Source organism: Colletes latitarsis, chromosome 2, assembly GCF_051014445.1.
Source record: "Colletes latitarsis isolate SP2378_abdomen chromosome 2, iyColLati1, whole genome shotgun sequence".
Classification (NCBI taxonomy): Eukaryota; Metazoa; Arthropoda; class Insecta; order Hymenoptera; family Colletidae; genus Colletes; species Colletes latitarsis.
The window spans coordinates 10,824,818-10,846,906 of record NC_135135.1 but is presented as its reverse complement, the minus strand read 5'-3'; the positions used below and the strand labels follow the sequence as shown (position 1 = coordinate 10,846,906).

Sequence of the window (22,089 nt, the reverse complement as noted above, 5' to 3'; positions counted from 1 at the left end):
GGCAATATTTATTCACCAAAAATAATTATAATTGACCCCTGCAATCGAAAATAATTTTTCCAGAGTGATTTGAAACTTTTCAATTTCGCTGAAAAATTTAGGCACCTACCCCCTGTCGATTTTTCTTTAAAATTTGTTTTTCATTTTTAATAATTTTGTTTGACGCTCTACAGAAAAGTTGCCTAATACTTTTTTGTAGGTACCCATGAGCTCTACTTCAGAAAAAAGTTTCATGGAAATATATTCACTATTGTAGGAATTATGGCTGTTTGAAAATTGGACCATTTTTATGGGGGTTTTCTCATTTTGCGAGGTCAGGGACCAACTTTTCGAATATTTTTACAATTTCTACATATTCTTCATTAAAATACGCGTCGTTTGCTTTTTTAAACATTAAAATCCTCCAATTCGTTTAGAAGTTATGATGTTTTAAACATACGCATGAAATTTCAGGGAAACATATCAATGGTATGGTCAGACATTATATTTTCAGTAAGGAATTTTTTTCTCGAAAGTGCGTAGGAATTCGGGGGTATGTCTATTGAGCAAAAATGTTTGTAATTGATCCTTGCAACTGAAAATAATTTTTTCAGAACGATTTTAAATTTTTTAATTTTGCCGAAAAATATTCCGGTTTGTATGGAACTTTGAACGTTAATAACTTTTTAACAAAGCTTCAATCAACAAATTGGTATTCTTGACTTTCGTCTTATTTTGGCCTCTAGAATCTTCCATTAAAATTTTTCCCAGAGGTGGCTGAACACCCTGTATACCTACTTGCTTTGTCACAACATAAGATATTATAAATAATTGCGATATCTAAGGAGTTACGTTTGTGTAATAATTACCAAAATGTTGAAAGTTTAAAACTCTTTTAATTTCAACCGTGATTGGATTAATTGTGTAAGTTTGCTAATTTTCGATTGTATACAATTATACAAATGCACCTAGATTATATTATAATGCATGAATAGACGTTTCAAACGCTCTCGACTGAAATCCTTTAATTCCCCAGTTCTAATTATAGTAGGGTCATGTAAATTTGACGGTTCGAATCCCGTTAGAGTGATAATACGATAAAAAATCAGTCGATGTTGATGTGTATCGTGTCAAGACTGTGGGTAAAAGGAGCAAATTGCCAAATTATTGCTGTTTTCTCCTAACGATCAAAGTTTATAGTGATTCATAGTGATTCGTCAAAAGTAAAATTGAAAAGATGCATACATAAGAAAAAGCTTTCGTTGTCCAATCTTCGTTTTTTTTTATTAAAATCGTATATTTTATTCTACACTTTTGTACAAAATATTAAACAAATTAAATAACCCATAACAATGTACTATCTCGTCGGTGTTCTCAAGATATTTACATTAATATTGACTGAAGTTGAAAAATAAAAATTCGCTGTTAAAATGAGTTTAATTATAACAGGTACTAAAACGAAGGAAAAAAGTTTTAAGTTTAGGAGGAAATAAACAAATTAAGTCTAGATATCAAGGGAAGTAAATCTGGATAGAACTCATCAGTTTCAATACAAAAGTAAATACTATAATAAATGTTAAATTAAGTAATTTCCGATTACGTAAACATAAAACGTTCACCACCGGGAAATTTTACGAGTTTTGATTGGCAATTAACGTGTTAAGTGTATATCGATTAGAGGTATTAAAGAAATTATTGCGGTTATTGCAAACGAGCTCTGAAAAGAAAATCTTGTCAATATTAATCACTGTACAGTCTCAAAATCGATATTGGATATCTGAATATTAGGAAAATATCGTTTTTTCTGATTAATAAACTTTTAGTATATTCAGATACGATAAAGGACAGTATATTCAACGTCCTTTTATTCTTATAGATGAATAAATCGATCAATTGCAATTACAAAATTCTGTACCAGTTGAGCGTTGAAGTTTTATTAAATTCTGAATTAAAATTGACAAATTCTCTTTTTGCAATAATTGTTCAAATTTTCATGAAATCCGAACTAAGTAATTTTAGGTAGGGATGGTTGGTACAAATAAAAAAAAAAAGGAAATTCCAAATCCAATTCTCCTATAATACGTAGTAACAGGAACTCGTTTCTGATGAAACGAAGGTATGAAATATTCGTTCAAATTGTCTCGCTGAAACGAATTGCGTCGTTCTTTATTCAGCGTAGAATACAGATAACAAAGGGTACTAGTACACCCTTTTAGACGCTGTCATTCATAACTAACAATGTGACAACCGCTAAAAGGAAACTTTTTCTTACATCGTGGAAGTTCGTTCGGCAATTTACAAACAGGCACTCGCTTTCTTCGTCGAAATGAACGAATAAGGCTGTCGATACTCGTGAAAATCCTTTTGTCGTTATATTTTGTAGCAAACTGTTCGCAATTCGTTAATAAAATTGTTTTCACGACGCGAACTCCTCGATTACAGAAATTACTCGACGAATACATAAAATAGATTAGAAAATTATTTTTGCAAATTGTATTCATATAATATTTTTGTAACATATTCGTTGTACATAAGTTACTATTCGAGACCTAAACAGAATCGTGACAAACCTCTTTTTGGTATTTAAAACGTTTAATAAAATGATATCTAATTTAGTAAATTATAAGAAATGTTTGGAATTTAATATTTTGTATAACTCTATCTATTTTTATAGTTGCAAATTTTTTAAATTTGGTTTCGTTGACTAAATTAAAAAATAAACTTCTGAAATTTTTTCGTTTATTCCTTTTGGACTTTATTGTTTCTTCTGAATGTCATTTGGAAAAAAATATGTTCAATTAAGAAACAAGTATTCTCAAACAAGCAGTATATCAATTTTTAGTTAATCGACCAAACGAAGAACCTAAAATCAATCGAAGTATATGATTTATGAGATATAAATGAACATTATTCGAAACGATTATTTTTGATTTACTATTTGAAACAAATTTCGTCCAGGACTGGACCGACCATACGTATTCGCGCGCTTCATTTCGCTTCATATAAACTCTTCCAAGGATTTGAAATAGGTTCTGCAACAGAATGTTGCAACAGTGTGAACGTATCCTCGGGCTGCGTTCCTACATGTGTAACGCTTAACGCGAAATACGCTTGATATGCACCTTGTGTGTGCACTGTCTCTGCAAAGCGACTCTTTTTAAGTGCTTCAAGTGGGTTCTGTGTCGCGCGTTGCACACGTGAAAATATGTGGAGGAGTGTGCAGCTGTTGCTTTGCCAGATGGTGTTTGGGACGAATATGCTTCCCTTGACTTTAGGAGATAGCACGGTAGTAATATCGCCCGGAACATATGAGAACAGCGAAAACATACAAAAGCTACTAACGGCATGACTAGTTATGCAATTTTTCCGCTCGGATAAAGATGTTTTCTAGGTAATTTGCAAATTGTTTTTAATCATTCGTAACAAGCAGTTCACGGTTGTCTACTATCTAAATAATAATGTAAATAATGTTTTTTTTACTCGATTTAAAATATTTAGATTTTGTACACGCGATTTTAATTTTTTCAAATTCGATAACAGCCGCTTTATTTGATTATGAAATAAATTATTCAGACAAATGGATGAAAAATGTAGAAAGGCGTTTTTGCATAAAATTTAGAAAATTAGAGAAATAATTTTAAGGAGCGATGAAGGCGAGAATTCAAAAAGCATCGATTTTCTAATATTCTTGTACGATTTTGTGAATACAGAAAAAACGTTTACCCTTTGTTTAAACTTTTTTTTTTAAATATTCTTGAGATATTCGACGAGTACGGTGGTAGTTCTCAATTTTCTTTAAGGGTTGATTCACCCCTGAAAGTGAATTCTGGCACGAATGGAAAATAGGTGGCCTATTCTACCGGTACACAAAGTTTTCATATTTATCTTTTCCCTTTTAAGTCGATTATAAAAAAATAATCAAAAATATAAGAAATTATCCAAATATTACAGAATTAACCCCTTAACCTTCATGCCCGAGTTTAACTGCTTTGAAAAACGATATTTGTTTAATCTAACGGTTTAAGGGATGATAATATTTGTTTTCCTTCAAATTATACGTTAGATACAACATTGTAATGAACAAAAACCGCATTTTTAGAAACAAATCCAATAAAGAAAACTGATCATTCTTGGTTAACCCGAAAAATATGAGCGTTAAGGGGTGAAGATACAATATAGAATTCAACATGGTTAAAGAAAACGGCGTTTCAAACATTTCTCATAAGATCGATCTCAATAAAAGTGTTCCAGTGCCTCATGTTATTTTTATATACTAGTAACTAATTTTATTTTCGTCGAGTTCTAGTGGAAAATGTTTGAAACGTGTTTTTCTGTGACCATGTCTTTCATAAGTTCGCCCTTAGAATTCCTAAACGCTTTAAACACAGAATGTGTAATAACCACGTATGTCAAGAACATTCAGTTATAATCAAAAGGATTTCTTCCACGAATTGTAAATACATGCAGACTAATTTTACACGATTTAAATTTAAAAAAAAATTCCATTTTGAGGGTAAAAGCAAAAACATGAGACATTCGTACCTGGAACATTCGATCTACTTTCTCGCGTACGCCCTGGTGATCCAAATTTGGATCAGCAAATTTCCCCATCAATTCGTATACGGCTGTCACGATATCCGTCATTTCTTCCCTCGTGATACACCCGTCGCCATTGATGTCGTAGAGGGAAAATGTCCAGCGTAGTTTCTCATCGATGGAACCACGAGACAATATACTAAGGCCGATAACGAAATCCTGAAAAACAGGAAGAAATTGGTCCTCTCGAAGTTAATTGTTTCCATATACGGTAGGGTTTCTATTATTTTTCGATAAATGTTACGAATTATATTTCACGCAAACGAAGAAGTCTGAATTCTTCTAATAAATGAACTTTTGAAAGTACTTATTAAATGAATTAGAGAAGATAAAAAAGAGTGACCAAGAAGAAGATAATACAACTAACCTCGCTTGCTGTGAAACAGACGTTGCATAAATTTATAACATTTACTGAGTATAATAAACATTATGAAATTACGCGAATAATGAACCTGCATAATCTTGAAAACGAATTGTTTAACGAAAGGTAAAAAATTATGATGCAGTACTCAAACTATCCTCCATTCTGTTGCATCATCATCCATTGTCAATAATATTTAGATAATGGAAATATGTACATATACAGGGTATTCGGTCATCCCTGGAATAAATTTTAATGGGAGATTCTCTAATATATAGTAATTCGTATCTTATTATAAGCATTTCTTATATTTTTGCATGTTAAGTGCATTTTGCAATTTTTTGAGAATTTCCCATAAATGTATACAAATCCGCAGTCTACTTATTACTATCACATTATGATAACACTACGAAGTCAGAGATTTTACTCCCTTTCTAAATTGAACGATTTAATCACGAAACAGAGGATCCTGTAATTTTTAAATAAATTCGTAATCTGAGAAGTGATTGATCCCCCTAGTTTCACGTGGTTTGTGTTATATTTTGATTTCAACAACATCCCCCGATATCCACCGCAGAGAATGATCGATTTGTCGTGGAGTGTCTCGCATGAAATATGGGTGCATATGTTACGTATGTGGCGTATCGTAAAGCGAACGAAGCCTGCAAACTGTTTCCAATCATGATAGAACAATTATTATGGAAATTCGAGCAGAACTTTGGGTACTGCTAGAGAGGGACTAGTTTGCAACTTTCGCGGCTGGCCTATTGTACCACTCGCGAGTATTTGAATTTCCCTCGGAAGGGAACAATTACGACGATACGTAAATAACTTCCGTGTATTCTATATACTCGGTCGTGCAATTTGAAACACACGGAAGAAAGGTATTTATTAATGCTATCTATAGTTAAAAGAGAGCCTGTACAATTTGTTCTTCCAATAAAGTTCCAATTGTACCTTAAAACTCGGTTTAAGGGTTGAAAATAATTTCTCTTCACGTTTCGATTTCCACTTTATTATATTAAAAACGCAAGATACATCGTAATTAACAGAATATTGTTACGCAGCATAGAAACAAACCCAATAAAGAAAATTGTTCATTCAGGAATTCTTGTTAATACTCAAACTTTCAGTAATATAGTCAAACCCTCATCGAAATCGCGATCAATTAAAAAGTTCGTATAAACGTTTAGTGAGTTCTATGCTGAAATAATTCTTTCGAAAGACGGTAGTAGAACTAATTTCACCTAACTGTTTAAAAGCAGAACTCAGTATCCTAGTATTTTAATACTGTGAACAATTTTTTGTTAGTAATTATTTTTTAAGGAGAATTTTAGTATCATATTGAGGTTTTTTTCCGATTAAAATAGAACCAAATACGATATACTTTGTACTATATTCACATATAAAATTATTAGATATTTAAATATAATCTTAATAAAAATTCTGCCATATAATCACCAAATTCTCAACCAGTTGTATTATTTTATTAATTAGTAATTAATTTGGGCACCATCATGTACTGTCCAATCAGTAAATTATTTTTTAATCTGCTGTAGATTAGTAAAAACTTCCTCTTCCATAATAAATAATTATCAAAGTCTTTCATAAATTAAAACTTCCATTACAATATATTTTAATATTATGAAAATCAGTTCCCATTTTCTAAACAATTATCGAAAATTGATTAGACAAAATTAGTCCTCCAGAAGATTTATCTAGTCCAAAACATATTTTATATAAATCTTAGCAAGTGTTCGATGTGAAACAGTTAAATATTTTCTCCATTTTCAAATTGAAGTATTATTTGTTCTAAAAGGAATTTGAATAAAAGGAGAAACATGCAGTGCATTTCGTGATTGGAAGAACCAAAATGGGTTTTTTCTCGGTTTTAAGGGACACTCGCGCCGGGGCATATGTTGTTTCGGAGTGGTTAATGTTTCTCTCATGGATCAAAAAGCTGTGACCGTCAAAACGTCAGAGCTGTTAGCGCGGCAAATTGCATCCTATGACGTACAAGTATAAAAGAACATCAACGAGCTTGAGAGATAACTAGAGTGCATAAGAAGCGAATTCTTTGAAGAATAGAAAGAGGATATTTATGAAGAAGGATACAAAAGAATTCTTTGAAGAATAGTAAGAGGACTTTCGTACTATAAAGTCTGACGAAAATTTTGTAACGAGAAGTTAATGTCGGAGCCTGTATTAAAATTCTAAACTTTATTCCTCCGAAGTAGATTGCGGATATTCATGCAAATACAGCCGTTTTTTTAGAAAATAGGAAGGTAGAACTTAAATTGAAATTTGTTTCGCCATTATGCAAAACTGTGAGTTTAAAAATGTATTTTTTATATTTGACTTACGTGGAAAGATAAGAGTATCAAAATTTTATCGAATTGGTGGTTTAAATCGTCCCTGGTCAGTGTACAAATTAATTTTAACAGAACATCCGTTTTAAATTTAGAAAAATTACTTTTTTTTTGGTGTAGCATGAATTACAACTTATTGAGACATTATATTCTTTGTTGTGGCTAAATTGTTATTTGGAAAAATAATGTTAATTGTGATTTTGAGTATATGTTAAATAAAATGTATAAAATATTGTTCGGTTTGATACTGTTGTTCCTTCTAGAAAGAAGAGAAGGTTTAGTTTTTTACATTTCTGAGTCTTTTATAATTTGACAATTTAGTTTCAAATGGCATTACACTAAAATTCATTTTAATTTTTAGTCATTACAGTTTCAGTCATTTGAAATAATAGAAAAAATGCTATTTGCACAAGTCAAGCAATTATATTTTTTCAAAGACAGACCAAAAATAAGCGGTTATTTAAAACAGAAATTGGATCACTGTTAAGATTAATAAATTATGAATTTTAAGCGGTATACGGTATAAAATTCGTCAATTTCTAGAAAAAATGATTTATCTTTATAGCATTTTAAAACGGAGATTGTTTTATAACGAAATATCGACAGTTTTGCAATTTCGTGTAAAATATTCATTTTAAATTTGTATAAAACGTAAAAAGCAATGCGATTAAATCCGTGTGCAGTTTTATGTAAAGTTGCGAAGCAAAATGCAATCATGATGTGCCTGTGTAATGAAAAATTAGTTACTCGTGCGATTACAGAATAGAAAACCCCGATAAATACAGATAGTGAAATGTTGTATAAATTCCAGTAAAAGGTACAAAGCCTGAAATAAACCAAGAACGACGATACTTAATCTTAATTACGTTCAGACTCTAAAGTTTCATGAACCTTTCATTCTGCTTGTTTGCAGTTCGTGCTTGATTTCACAGTTTCCGACACGCCTTTCTTTCATGGGTAAAGGAGGTTTTAACTAACGTCTTTGTAATAAATTTTCATTTACATCGACCGAATTGCGTATCGCGTTCGTATGTACGAGATCGTCGATAGAAATTAATTTAATTGAAAGAAAGTAATGTTTCGAAGATAAGCAATACAATCAGCTGATTTGTTAAAAATTACTTTAAAAATTTTTTTATATTTTCGTTATTAACGCTATTTCTACTCTGATTTTATGCGTACAAAATTCCATTATCTCTTTTATTCTATTATCGATGAGATAAATAAATGAAAACTAAAATTAAAATATTGAGTTCTCAGCTGTATTTGAAATTTTTTTATTCGTTCTAGATGTTAATTTGGAGAATACGATCTCGAAAATGACGCGTTTAAAATTTTTAACGAAATTCTATAATACTTCTATTGTTTAAAATTTCACCTTTTGACGTATCATTTCATTTGTATTTTTATTGCATTCGTTTGTTAACTATTATAATTTTGATTTATGAGTTTTTGTGGAAAATGTTGTAAACAGTTCTCGGTAAATATGAGATAACGACGATTTTTAGCTAGACTACCGACTGGCTTCGAATGATCTGTGCCTGTTCTGTTATGAATAAATTGTTTCCGTTCACGGGGCTAAATGGAGCAATTTGTCGCTAACTATTCGACATCGTGCTTGCAGTATGCTCGGGCTGACGTTAATAGCATCGACATCTTCGAATACAAAAAGAATTAATAATGACGGCCTGCAATACGAATTCTGGCGCGTATACGACACGGCCGAAAGCACTTTAGAGTTCATGTTCGTGGGACAAATTGGATTAGTAAACGCTTCAATTACGGTAAATCCAGTTATGACAGCGTTTTCTACTCCGGAAGTACGTAGTCGATGGGAGAATATTCCGTGTGTTGCTTCTATTAGCTACGGATATTCAACAATCGAATTGCGGATATTTTGAAATATCGAATAGACAATTAGTAAACGTTGCAAATCAAATAATTTCATTCTGAGGCTATAATAGAATATTATATAGGGCATAAGACTTACTGTCCAATTACTGCCACCTCAATTCTGACAATATCGCTTTTCTTATTCATTTATCAAAACCATTGGTTTGTTCCTTTATTTCCTATTCAAGATTTGTAATTTAAGAAGAAATACTGCAACTTTTAAAATTTCTATTTTTATTTCTAAATTCAGTGATTTAAGGAGAATGTTTTGTAATCTATTACATAGATTTCTCCCTTTATTTGCTATTCAGTATTTATAATTTAAGAAGAAATATTACAACTTTAAACATTTCTGTATTTATTTTTAAATTTAGTGATTTAAGAAAAATGTTTTGGGATTTATTAGATAGATTTCTTCCATTATTTGCTATTCAATATTTTTAATTTAAGAAGAAATACTGCAACTTTAAAAATTTCTATTTTTATTTTTAAATTTAGTGATTTAAGAAGAATGTTTTGGGATCAAAAAAGATTCCCATTAGTAACCAAACATTTCGTATACACGTTCAAGGACAAGCTGGACATTAAATAAGTTATACATGCAGTGCAAGTAAGCATGACAACGGTGAGATAGGAATTCCTCTTTCGCAAACACAGAAATGCGTTTACATCAGTCCTAAAAGCAAACAGAAATGCTCGTCGGAATAAATAGCGATTGTTGATTTAGGCTGTGGCGATTACACTGACAGTTATGGTACGTCGAACAAAATTTCAATTGTACGACGTTAAGAATCGAAACTCTAAAAATTCTAGAAATTTAAAATATCAAAATCAGCAATAATCACGTATACAACTACTATCGAATCAAACGAAAGGGATGTCCATATAAAAAAAAAACAACTATACATTGTATACTTTACCAAATGCAATTAGAAGATTGTACACATTTCATAATCTTCTCGTTAGAATTCTAATCAATTTTAATTTAAATGAAAATAATATTGTGTCATATTATAAGCTCTTTTCATATTTCGTATTGTTATCGCAACTTTTTAACAGAGCTTTGAAGAACCCATATTTATATAACATTTTTTTTCTATGCTGACAATGTTTAGCCAATAAAAAAACATTATTCCTAGCAAAGAATGTAGTCTGAAAAATGTATTTATTTATCAGGTAATTGAAGTTTAGCAATTTCTAACGTACAGTTCTCCAAGTAAATATTGTTATATCTTTTAAAATTCGGTGCAAATTCGTATAAGACAAGGAATCATTATTCAGTCGACTAAAACGTACGAGGATTAGGATAAAATAGCAGCGTCGAAGCTTGGCACGGTAATACGATTAAGTTCAAAGTCGCTGGACGTCTTCGTCTTTGTTTAAAGGAGACTACGAATTCGCGTGAGGAAAAGCAACGACGAAGAGCGCGCGATGGAGAAGTCATGTTGTCGTAAGATAAAAATCGCTCGAGTAAAAGTATCATACTGCAAAGGAGAAACGGTAATCTTTCCGCGTTTGCAGACTTTAGGGTGAGCTCGTAATGCGACTGAACTTGATAGGGGATTATGCTACGTAAAAGTGTTTGCTAATATAGAGTCACCTTCGAGATAACGTACATTACTGGAAAATGAAATCTTCCGTTCGTCAGAATTAGAACCGTTCGAACGAGGATTGCTCGTAATCCTTTTGGTTCGAATTATCCGCTGAAAAATTTTAATCTTGTCGATTGTACCAGCCACTTAATACCGGTACGATTTTCGTAAAATTTTAACTTTAAACGCGAAAAATGTGAAATCAATTTGTAAAATCGACTAAATTGCGATACTTTTACGTATTAGGTATACGTGTATTTGTTTGATTGGTATTCTATTTATAAATTGGAAACTCGGTCAAAAGGTGTCAGAGAAATATTTCCAAAATTAATTTGCGACAGTATGAAAAGTAAAAAAAAAATATTTAATGTAGGATTTTTAATAGAATAGACAGGTGTTGATTCAATTTTGGCCCTAACTGTGTCGCCACAGAACCGCAAAATTTATCTAGGATTATCTGGCGTTACCGCAAGTCGGAGGATCATATTTCACCGTTGATGTATATTATTCCAGAAGCATGATTAGGGGACATCTGATAGAAAGACTTAATTAAACGGGCCAAGTCGTCAAAGAAGAACGTATGAACTTTATTGCGTACAAAAGACAAGAAGAACGAACGAGGGAAAATGTTCGTTGCACAGAGAGAGAGAGAGAGAAAGAGATAGTCACGTTAATGTGCGAGTTTAGAGAAACTCGCGAGCTAATTACACAAAGTACATTTTCAGCCCGAAGCCACGGGGGATAATTGTGTTAGTTTGTAATTATCCCCCGACGACTCGTCCAGTTTTCTTATTTCTCGACTGTGGAAACCGTAAACACGGAGAAATGAACGCGTACTATATCGAACTGCAAATTAACCGCGAATGGCGGATTGATTCGGACCAGCTATCGATTGGAAAACTTACCTAGATCTATGTTGCTCATTATCGACATCCTACCTAGCAATTAGCGTTAATCTCCATCGGATATTTGTCTTAAGCATACTTGCCCTCCGAACCAAGCGACTCGCTATTTGCACGGTGCGACAATGTGTACGATGGGACAGAGTTAGGCTAATTTTATTCACGAACAACGAATGCAAACATCAGACTGATTCGTAAACTAATTTCTACGTTTCGTTCGTAAATTAGAAACCTATTGACGAATTTTTTTTAAACCAATATTCGAACGAGCAACATTCTCATTCGTTATTCGAGAATAAAATTTGCCAAACTCTGTGACGAACGTTAATTAATATCGTTGATTAATCGCAAGTGGAGTCGTTGACAAATATATTGTCAAAGAAAATGAATTTTGATTCTATGTAAATTTCTAAAACAAACACTTTTTCAGCTTTTTTTCTTTAATATTTGTATGAAACAACCGATCTTGTCGAGATATGACTATAGTTGAATAAGAAGCTTAGTACATGAATAACTTTCTATTTTCGTTTGGATGTACGAACTAGTTCATCCATGGTACAAAATAAGACTGTAGATATTTATAGTTCAGTTGCTATTCGTAACTTATTAACACTGAACTTGTTTGCTTTAATCGTAAAACAGACTTACCTCAAAACTGAGGATGCCACTATGATCCTGGTCCAGGGTGTTGAAAACATAATGCGCGTACTGACTAGTATTGGCTGTATAAACAAACAAAATATACCAATTAAATTAGAATTAATAATAATAAATATTATATACGTACTATCAATAACTACCACATTTTTTAATTATAAATACAGGAATTTCTAAGTTTGTGTATTGTGAAATTTGAACTGTACGAAAGAAGGAAAGTCCAATATTTTTATACGAGTTTAAAGTTGGACAAGGAGATTCGACGATCAAAAGGCAAATTATGACAAATATTTCCCACGTGATGTTACGCGTATTTTGAGATAACCATACCCACATTATGGTGATTTTAATTTCCCTCTGACGTTGCTACTGCGAATGCACATAAAACGAATAGCTTAGCATCGATAAATTCTAGGCAGCTTTAGAGGGCGAACCTGTTACACATAAACAGCATACATGCTATGCAGTGGACTATAAAACAACCACGGGATAGTAAATTTCATTCGCTGGATGGTAGCTGTCAAATTTAACAGGAAACCGTGGGACCATGAACGAATGACGCTTGTTATTGATGTGTCAATGTGTTGTATTCAATATGAATGTATGGAAACAACGCGAAAACAATTTATTTTAACTATGGAATTCCACATTAGAGAGTAAAAGCGATCTGTTGTAAAACTGTTGTTCTATGTAACAAACTATTTTTGATCGTTACATGTATCTCCAAAAGTGTATTTTTCAATTCGTACTACAACCAGTTCCTAATAATTAATTATACTTCATCAAAGAATTGGTAATGCTGTGCAGCGAATAATTATAAACTCAATCATATTTCCATATTAAAAAAACCATTTGTGTGCTTTCATATCGCGATGGAAGACAAACGTAAGAATAACAAAATTAAAATCATTTAGCGTTTTAACACATTCTTGTTACTTGTGCTATAATGTAAATAAGTTTCTCATACGTAGTATTAAAATAATAGTCAAATAAAGCATCGAAGGATTTGTTGTCTTTATGCTACCATACTGTTTATGTTCTAAAAGTTGTTGAGTCGATCACAGATAAAATGTAAGCGAATTGTACGTGTTTATGGTCGCGGATAGTATACTTTAAAAAGAACGATAGTTTACGTAGATTTATTTGAAACGAAGTAAGCTACTGCATATAAATACAGTACATTAAAATCTCTATGAAATTTAGAAAATTTGCATACAGATCGAATTTTTGTTTGTGTATATTTCAGACTGTCGGCCATTTTTAATTGAAATCTCCGCATAAATTAATAGTGGCTGACGTGATTTAGTACCTCCATCGTGCTGAATGTCGTTGACAAGGGATAAGCTGATGAAACATGTTTATACGTTGTCGAATTTTTGTTGTCAAAGATTTTCGGATTTTTCGCTCGTAAATTCTCGTTCGGTCTTCCTCTTACGCCGAACGGCAAACAAATCATGATATCGACACGACATGTCGCTTTCAACCGAAAATTCGTTCCCGAAGAAAAATTGTCACTGTCATGGCGGTCGTCTTATGTATTCACGGTTACATTTAAAGCATTTCAACGTTTCAATAGGTTAAATGCGTAAATAAATGCCAAGAGAGAGAGTAACGCTCGCATCAGGAATATTCTTCAGCAAAATAAGTCGAAGTTTATCAACTTTTGTCAAGAAACTTTGTAATTTATTCGTAAATCTTACACAACGTTCACGACGTTAAAAAATTTATGGCATTCGATGTTGTTGAGTTTTTTACTACGTTACATATTTATCCTAAAGAAGAAACTTTAATCTTCGAAGTCACGGGTAGTTGCAGAGGAACATAAATTTTTTAAACTTTCGGGTGGTCCTTTGAATTTAACCGTTATCTTTGTTTTCTTACTCGCTTCCTAGCATAAAAGAATCCCCAAAGAAAATTCAGTTCAGGAACGTGAAAGTAGATGGTTCAACCTTTTACATAACCCCAGGCAGATTACCTTCTTTTCTTGGAGTCATAATAATATTTATGGACACCAATGCACACAGAGATTCAAAAATAAACCGTAAAATATTTTTGCAAATAATATTCATTGGTAAAATATTATTATTTATCCCTCCTCGAGGGTCGAACGTTTGTCTCGTCGATCAAACATTAGAGCAACCTTTTCAGGAACGCGACGAACACAAAAACGTTATACGAACAGTATCGATACCGTTTGCACAATACACGAAATACTGGGTCATTTTGACGTGGGAATTTGTTACCATGGAAACTATTAGTGGAAGTTCAACGTAATACTGTGGTGCCATTTGCTTGTATTCGATTTTGCTTTCCCTCGCTTTGTATTTTTCTTTCTCCTCTCCCCACACGCAAGTATCTTTTTTATTGCTTATGCGTTTCGACGAAACTCCCTGTTACTCTAAAGCAGAGGGAATTGAAACGTATACACGCGCCTCGAATAAATAGAGAGAAATAGCATTGGCGTTAAATTCGAACCTTTCATCGAAATAACTGTTTTCCTGTTAAGCTCTGGGCGTGGTTTGGTTAATTTCAGTACGTATCTCGCGTTGCAATCGACCCATCGACTTCAAATTTGAAACGAATCTTCAGGAGACTCAACTTTATCGCCGTAACCACGGATATTGAATTTTTGATAAACAAAAAATAGAAGAAAATCGATAATTCGACTTCAAAACTGTCACTTTTTTTAAATATCGAAATATTTTATTTTCCATAGTTGGGGAACTGTATCCTTCCTAAACAAAATGCTTCTCCGTCTGTTTTGGACGAGATTAACTTTTTAAGACTGTATACTTCATTACATACATTCTATAATTTTTATTATTTTATAATGAAAAAATTTGAAAGTATTCTCTAAGGACATTTTTGTGTAACAGGTTCAAAAAAGACTCCATTCGTTTTTCATTTATTTCGTACAACGAAAACTTTTCTAAATGGAAAATCTTTCGAAAACACGAAAAAAAATAAATACACATGTATCGGGATTTTTCAACAAATAAGGTGACGAGTTTTATTGTAAAAAAATATTTAATACTCTTATCGTAGAGGTTGATAGAACTTTGTTTCATATTTCGATAACGTTTGTTCAAAAAGTTTATTTTACGACTTCAACAGGAACGTATTGCTTCCAAAAAATTTATCAATTTATGTTACAGCTTCGCGTTGCTAATTTAGTTACGCGGTTACAAATTTGTAACCGAGAATAGACAGAGTACTTTGTCGTAAAATCCGTTGTTTACAGTTTTATAGTAGCTCAATCTACACGGAATTGCGGCATTTGAAATTCAAGTGTGCACCGTTGCGGCGCATTTAGTAATAAAACCGGCAATGAAAAAAGTTGTAACTTTAAAGTGCTTTATTTCGAACTAGCGTGTCAAATTGATTCGTTTATTCTTCTTATCTTACATCCTGATTCTTTTCATTACTATTCTCCCAGGCCATAAGTTTCATTTTTTATTACATGCATGGTATATTTAGTCTTCGTAAATTTTTATCAGTTTATTAGAATAATTAGCAATTCGTCACGTTTCATTAAATAATCGATCGAAACAAATTTCCTGCTAGACATTTATAGAAAACTAATTTATTTTTTATCTCCAATAAATGCAAGTAATAGTAAGACATTAATATCTTATATAATAATTACAACAATTTTCTGTGCACATTTTGTTGCTTTTTCTTTTATTACGTTTTAATATTCCAAAACAATCGACAGATGTTAACTATCATTATTTTACATAATTAATTTTCTGCGCGCATTCTGTGCTTATTATTGTTTCTTTTTTCTGCGTTTCAATGTTTTTAAACGATCGAATGATCAACAAGAGCCTCGAGCTACTCGAATCGATATTTCATTGAGTTTTCTATTGACTAGTCCGTAATGATAAAGATAGTAACACCTTTGAGACGTTATATTATAATGTACTTACCACCTTGCGGAAAGAACTGTGAGAAGATGTACTTGAAAGTTTCCTCTCTGACGACTCCCGTGGGACATTCTGCCTTGAAGCCACGATATATTCTCTTCAGCTCGGCCTCGGTGAATCCCGTGGCTCGACAAAGGCTCGCCAGAGAATCCGGTCTGTATCGAGGCGTTTGTTCCTCCTCGTATTCCGAGTCTACGAAATTCAAATAAGCGAATCTTCCATTAAAGTAGAACTTCGTCTATACGAACGCAGTGGGCGACAAATGGTTCATATAACCGGGTGGGTTCGTATGTAAGAATTCACCGATTATCCATTTAAGATTTAACACGTTCATTGCCAGATCAAAACCATATAATATTCTGCACAAGTACAATTTTGATCTTGAACCATCGTAAGCTACTTAACTTAAAATTTGTTTCAGTAGTTATTTTCTTAACCTTGTTAAAATTCACAAATTCTATTCAAATTTATTTCCCTCAACGTCTTAAATTGAGAATTAATTTTTCTATTATCATAATGGTAAATCCTGTCACCCACGTATGAGTGACGTGGCAGTCAAAGTGTTAATCAAACTTATAGCTCATTTTTCGTATTGGAACTGTATTATAATATTTATGAATTTGAAAACAACTTGTGAAGACAGTGGCTTGGTTGAAAAGCAAGGATAATAAATATAGAAAGTATTACTGTAATTTTCTTGATTATTTCAGATCTTTCAAATCATTGAAACATACTAAATTACTTCTATTTCTTCCCCAGTTGGACATAACTCTATCTACGTATCATAGCTTTCGAAGGAGCTATGATTTTGAGAAATAATTCTCACTGTTATCTTCAAAGTAGAGTAAAAAATTAGATCAAATTCAATTACGTATTTTTATACCACGATTGTGATCAAAGAAGTAGTATTTCACGAAAGAGTGAATAATTTTATCGTAGTCTAACGACGAAACTCAGTTGCGTTGCTAGGAATTCGATTCGTAGAAACAAATTTACAAAAGATAAATAATCTCTAACGTATAGTAGGAACGTACGCAGAAAATATTCATTGTTTTAACGTTGGTTGTTGAACAGAAACAAGTACTGTATGCCAATGGCATGTAATTCGAGCGAATTCGAGAGACCAGCTGATATTTTCGGTCGCGTCAACGAACTATCGAGGACCGCCACCTTAACGAATTTTCTCTCTACTCTGCTTCAATATTCACGCTCTGATCTTTGAAGTACGTGCACCCAATATCTCTTTTCACATGACTGAAAAATGAATACATTCGTTAAAACGCACGACTCGTACTCGTATACAGAGCGAACCGCATGAATTCTAATTACAAGCTTCTCGTAAATTGCTTATTAAATGAAAAATGTTTCTGAAAGTGGTATATGCTGCCAAGAAGGATGAACGCTGCCCTAAATTTCCATAAAGCTATTTACAAGATATCAAATTAGAAGTATCTCGGATCAAAGTCAATCAGGAAGAGAAATTGGAAAATATTTAAAAATATTTCGTATCAAAGTCAATCAGTATCTGAGAAATTGCAATCTTTATCTTTAAAAGGCAATTGATTTTCGATAAAAACTCAAGTTCACTGTTATATCTTCGAGTGGAAGAGGTATTATTAACTTCATGGATGTCGAAACGAATTCAACGATGATCTGGAAGGAAAAGTCGCCACTCATTTTATATAAATAGTAGATACGATTATTTAACAATTGAAACGTTCGACTCTTAACCGTAAGTGTATCCACGAAATATTTTATGCAACAGGTTACACAATATTAATTATGAGCAAATTACTGCAGTCACAGATGCGTAAAAATTCTTTACAATACCAGTTAGGAGTTAAAGTTTAAATTAATTTCGTGTTTCAAGTAAAGTGACTAAACGAGACGAATTCCTTCGCGAAATCTTGCAATTCAAAGTTATTATGCAAATCAAGAATAAAAATTGAGAGTTATATAATTATAAACATGTATTTCTTGCCTTTTTGATTTAGTGCTCAAAATTTGATTATGGGATCTTTATAGTTCGATACAAATATCGTGCATGTTTCTAAAATTCCGTTTAATGAATACTGTTTGCTTGCATGGTAGGAATTTTTTCTTTGTTAAGTTACACCCCGGTTTTTCTACATACGTAATTCGTCACACGGCAAATAGAGTGGTATCTGCAATTCTCACTTTGAACCTGTAATAACAACATTTCAGTCGAACGATTCAAAGGCGGAGTAATTAACATTCACACATCCACGTCTCCCTTGGAACGAACGACGATTTGAAACACGTGCAATCGACACGTGTGTACCAATCATGACCGTGTACACTTGCATGTTTAAATGAATTTTCCACGAATGCTGTGCAACCTATTGTCAGGTTGTTTGGATGGGAATCGACGTATGCTTTCATTCGTTTCGATTAAACGAGGCGTAGAATTGCAGCCTGGAAAACGTTTCCGAGAAATTCAGTTACCTTCGGTACAGGTGAAAGCAACTTGAATATAATAGTAAACAAATTTATCAGCGCCTATCGTTCTAATAAAAAATATTGATGCACTTTTCTCTGTATTTATATCGAGCCTTTTCTGTAAATTCGAATCTATAGAGTACTTAAAGTAAAATTAATTTAAGACTATATTCGTATCGATACCATCGACAATGTTATTTTTGAGTAATTGTCAAGTGAAAGACAAAATGTATCTCAAGTGTAATTATTTCGTATTAAATAATACTTGATTTTAATGGAAATTGTAAGGATTCATAAAATAACTTTTCCTTGATCCACTTTCTTCTGTATTTATATCGAGCTTTTTCTGGAAATTCGAATCTCGAGTCCTTTAAGGTAAAATTAATTTGAAGCCATATTGGCATCGATACCATCAACAATGTTATTTTTGAATAATTGTCAAGCAAAAGACAGAATATGTCCTAAGTGTAATTATTTCATATTAAATAATACTTGATTTTAATGGAAATTGTAAGGATTCATAAAATAACTTTTCCTTGATCCACTTTCTTCTGTATTTATATCGAGCTTTTTCTGTAAATTTGAACCTACAGTCCTTTAAGATAAAATTAATTTGAAGCCATATTCGTATCGATACCATCGACAATGTTATTTTCGAGTAATTGTCAATTAAAAGAATGTGCCCCAAGTGTAATTATTTCGTATTAAATAATACTTGATTTTAATAGATATTGTAATGATTCATGAAATAACTTTTTCTTTGAAAATATATTAAACGTTTACTATTTCTATTCGATGTGTATTGATTATGAACAATTTTATAATATATCGCTGTTATACTTGATCAAAATGTTTTCAATCTTCGAACTATTATAACTTCGTGTAAAGAAGTCGTAGATAATCTTCTGGGAGTCATTTTGAAGATTGAACCTTCTACTTTCAAACCTTTTAGCTGAATTTCCTCGAAGGACCTTTTACAATAAAAAAACGAGTGAGAAAGGGAAGATGGTTTCGCTCTAAGGGATTTTTTGAATTTATACGGTTTTCTAAAGTTTAGAAAATTTTCTACGCATGCAAATCCACCATGAATTTCACGATTTATAATAAAGAGAAGGTAAATCTAAAAAGCTGATTTTAAACTTGACCAAAATAATAAATATTAAATGTAAATTAATAAAAATACCTGTAACGTATACATAAGTACAATGTTTTCCAAATTTTTATATGCAGGAAAACAATCTGCATTTTATCATTAATTGAATTAGTGTAAATTTAAAAATCATTGTACTCATTGTCAAAACATCGATGATACTGAGTGTGGGTTAATAGTCATAATTATCATGAGTTTTTAAGATCAGTTAAAATGTACAATAAGAACGAGAACTTCTTAACACTTCTACGAAAGTTTGAATTCACGGTAACTTTTATCGTTTCGACAATTACGATGCAAGATTTTAGACTCGTTTTCCTTTTTCCAGTGTGTTCCCGCGGTACTCTCGGTCTTTAAACATTTTCCTGGTTAATTCGTTTTTGAAAACGTAAGTTGTGGATGATACGTACGGTTTATATGAATTTTCATGAAGTGTGCTCGGCAATCTAAGTCTGTAGCGTCGAGGTAGGGCATACCATTACTGGTTAACCACCAGAGGATTGCATAAGTAAGAAGACTCTCTAAGAAATATAAATGGCGATGTTAAATCACGGTACAAAAGGAAAACAGCTGATTCCTCGTACAAAACTAACAAGCAACGTCCTCGAAGATACGACACACCAATTTTGATGAAACATTGCGGATTTCTAGATCAATTATTCAGCCAAAATTTACTCAATATTATGTGATTCTAACTGGGAAAATAAGAAATGAATCACATTAGGAAAATTATGATAAAATAAATAAAAAAAATCAACGAATAATGAAACCATCAGTGGGAAACCCAACATAATGATAATTTATTTAAAATAAATAAGCTTCAATTAATATATGTAATTTAACAAAAATATATATATTTAACATGAAAATAATAATTAATTATTTATAAATTTAAGCAGGATTTTTAGGATTTTTACGGTATTTTTAAGATCCTTCCAATGTAAACAATATTGCAACAGTTTGTAAGTTCAATTAATATACGTAAAATCAAAAAGAAAACAATAATCTTGAATATAATTGCATTAGATTGAAATTTGTGAGAATTCTACAGTTTAGATATCTTCGAGTATATTATTTCTATAAACTAAATTCATAGGAAACTAATATTTTTGCCAGTGTTAATATTCTCCTAAACGGTTTCCAAACTTTTCATTATGTTATAATAAAATAACGAGTAGATCTTTCGATTTCATGGAAAGCATCAATAATTTGTTTCATAATATTAGAAATGTACGAAGTAATCTCTCCAGGACGAGAGTTACAAAATAAAAGAAATTTTTCTCCGGAAAGATTAAATTCTCCGAGTTCCAAGAATATGGTGCCGCAGAGAGTTGCTTTTAATTCGTCGTCAGCAGTTTGTTCCGCGGCAAGTCCATCCGTAGAAACTACTACTGGCAAATCGGTGGCTTCAATTATAGAAAGTGCATCGCCTGCTATCTTTTACTGACCAGGAACGTGTCTAATATCAGTCGAAAAGCGCGTTAGTCGGTTAAGTTAAATGCCATTATTTTTGGTATGGCAGCTCGCTTAAGACGAATCGAAAATTACCATAGAAGGTGACATTAAATAAAACTATATAATATCGTTAAGAAACTAATAAACTTTCGTGTTTTAAACATCCAATAATAAAAAACAGAAATTAATAAAAGATAGAAGAAACAAATTGAATTGCATTTAAGGAATAATTTTTTAAACTTAATCCTCGTCAATTTGACGACCTAATAAATTTTTGACTCATCAATTTATGGTTATCCGCGTAGGCAAGTCAAGTTTTTCGCTCAGTTTTATTTAAATACGGTACATTCAGAAGCGATCCCAATACCTAAACGGAGCCGATAACCATATGGTGCTGGCAAGGGAGATCGAAGAAAGCCCACGGCAATGATAGTCACTCGCGAAAGTATCGAAAAAGGAACGATTGAAGGTGAAGTTGAACATAATAATCTTCGAGACACGTAGAAGAGTGGCGAATGCGCACGTACCTACCAAGAAACACGTTTGAATCATGCAACATAAATGCCTGGTAAAACACGCGAGTGCCTCCGGAACTCCGACGTAACAGAAGCTCAGGAGACTCACATGTTTCAGGAAAATGTGTTCCAGTCGCTAAATGGCATGCAGCTCACGGAAACGATAGAGAATGCAATGAATTGGCACGAACTTCAAGAAACGTACATCCGACCTGGAGTTTATTCTGCTTGATT

At 32.3% G+C, this 22,089-nt stretch overlaps 1 protein-coding gene across 1 annotated transcript in view; it reads right to left on the bottom strand.

Moving 5' to 3' along the window:
• Window positions 1-22,089, bottom strand: part of LOC143348080 (Kv channel-interacting protein 4) — a 106,001-nt gene that overhangs the window by 4,127 nt on the left and 79,785 nt on the right. Inside the window, exons 4-6 of the mRNA XM_076777906.1 lie at window positions 16,279-16,467; window positions 12,341-12,414; window positions 4,522-4,734 (exon numbers count right to left, since the gene is read on the bottom strand). Coding sequence (XP_076634021.1) covers window positions 4,522-4,734; window positions 12,341-12,414; window positions 16,279-16,467 — 476 coding nt within the window. The remainder of the gene's footprint in view (window positions 1-4,521; window positions 4,735-12,340; window positions 12,415-16,278; window positions 16,468-22,089) is intronic.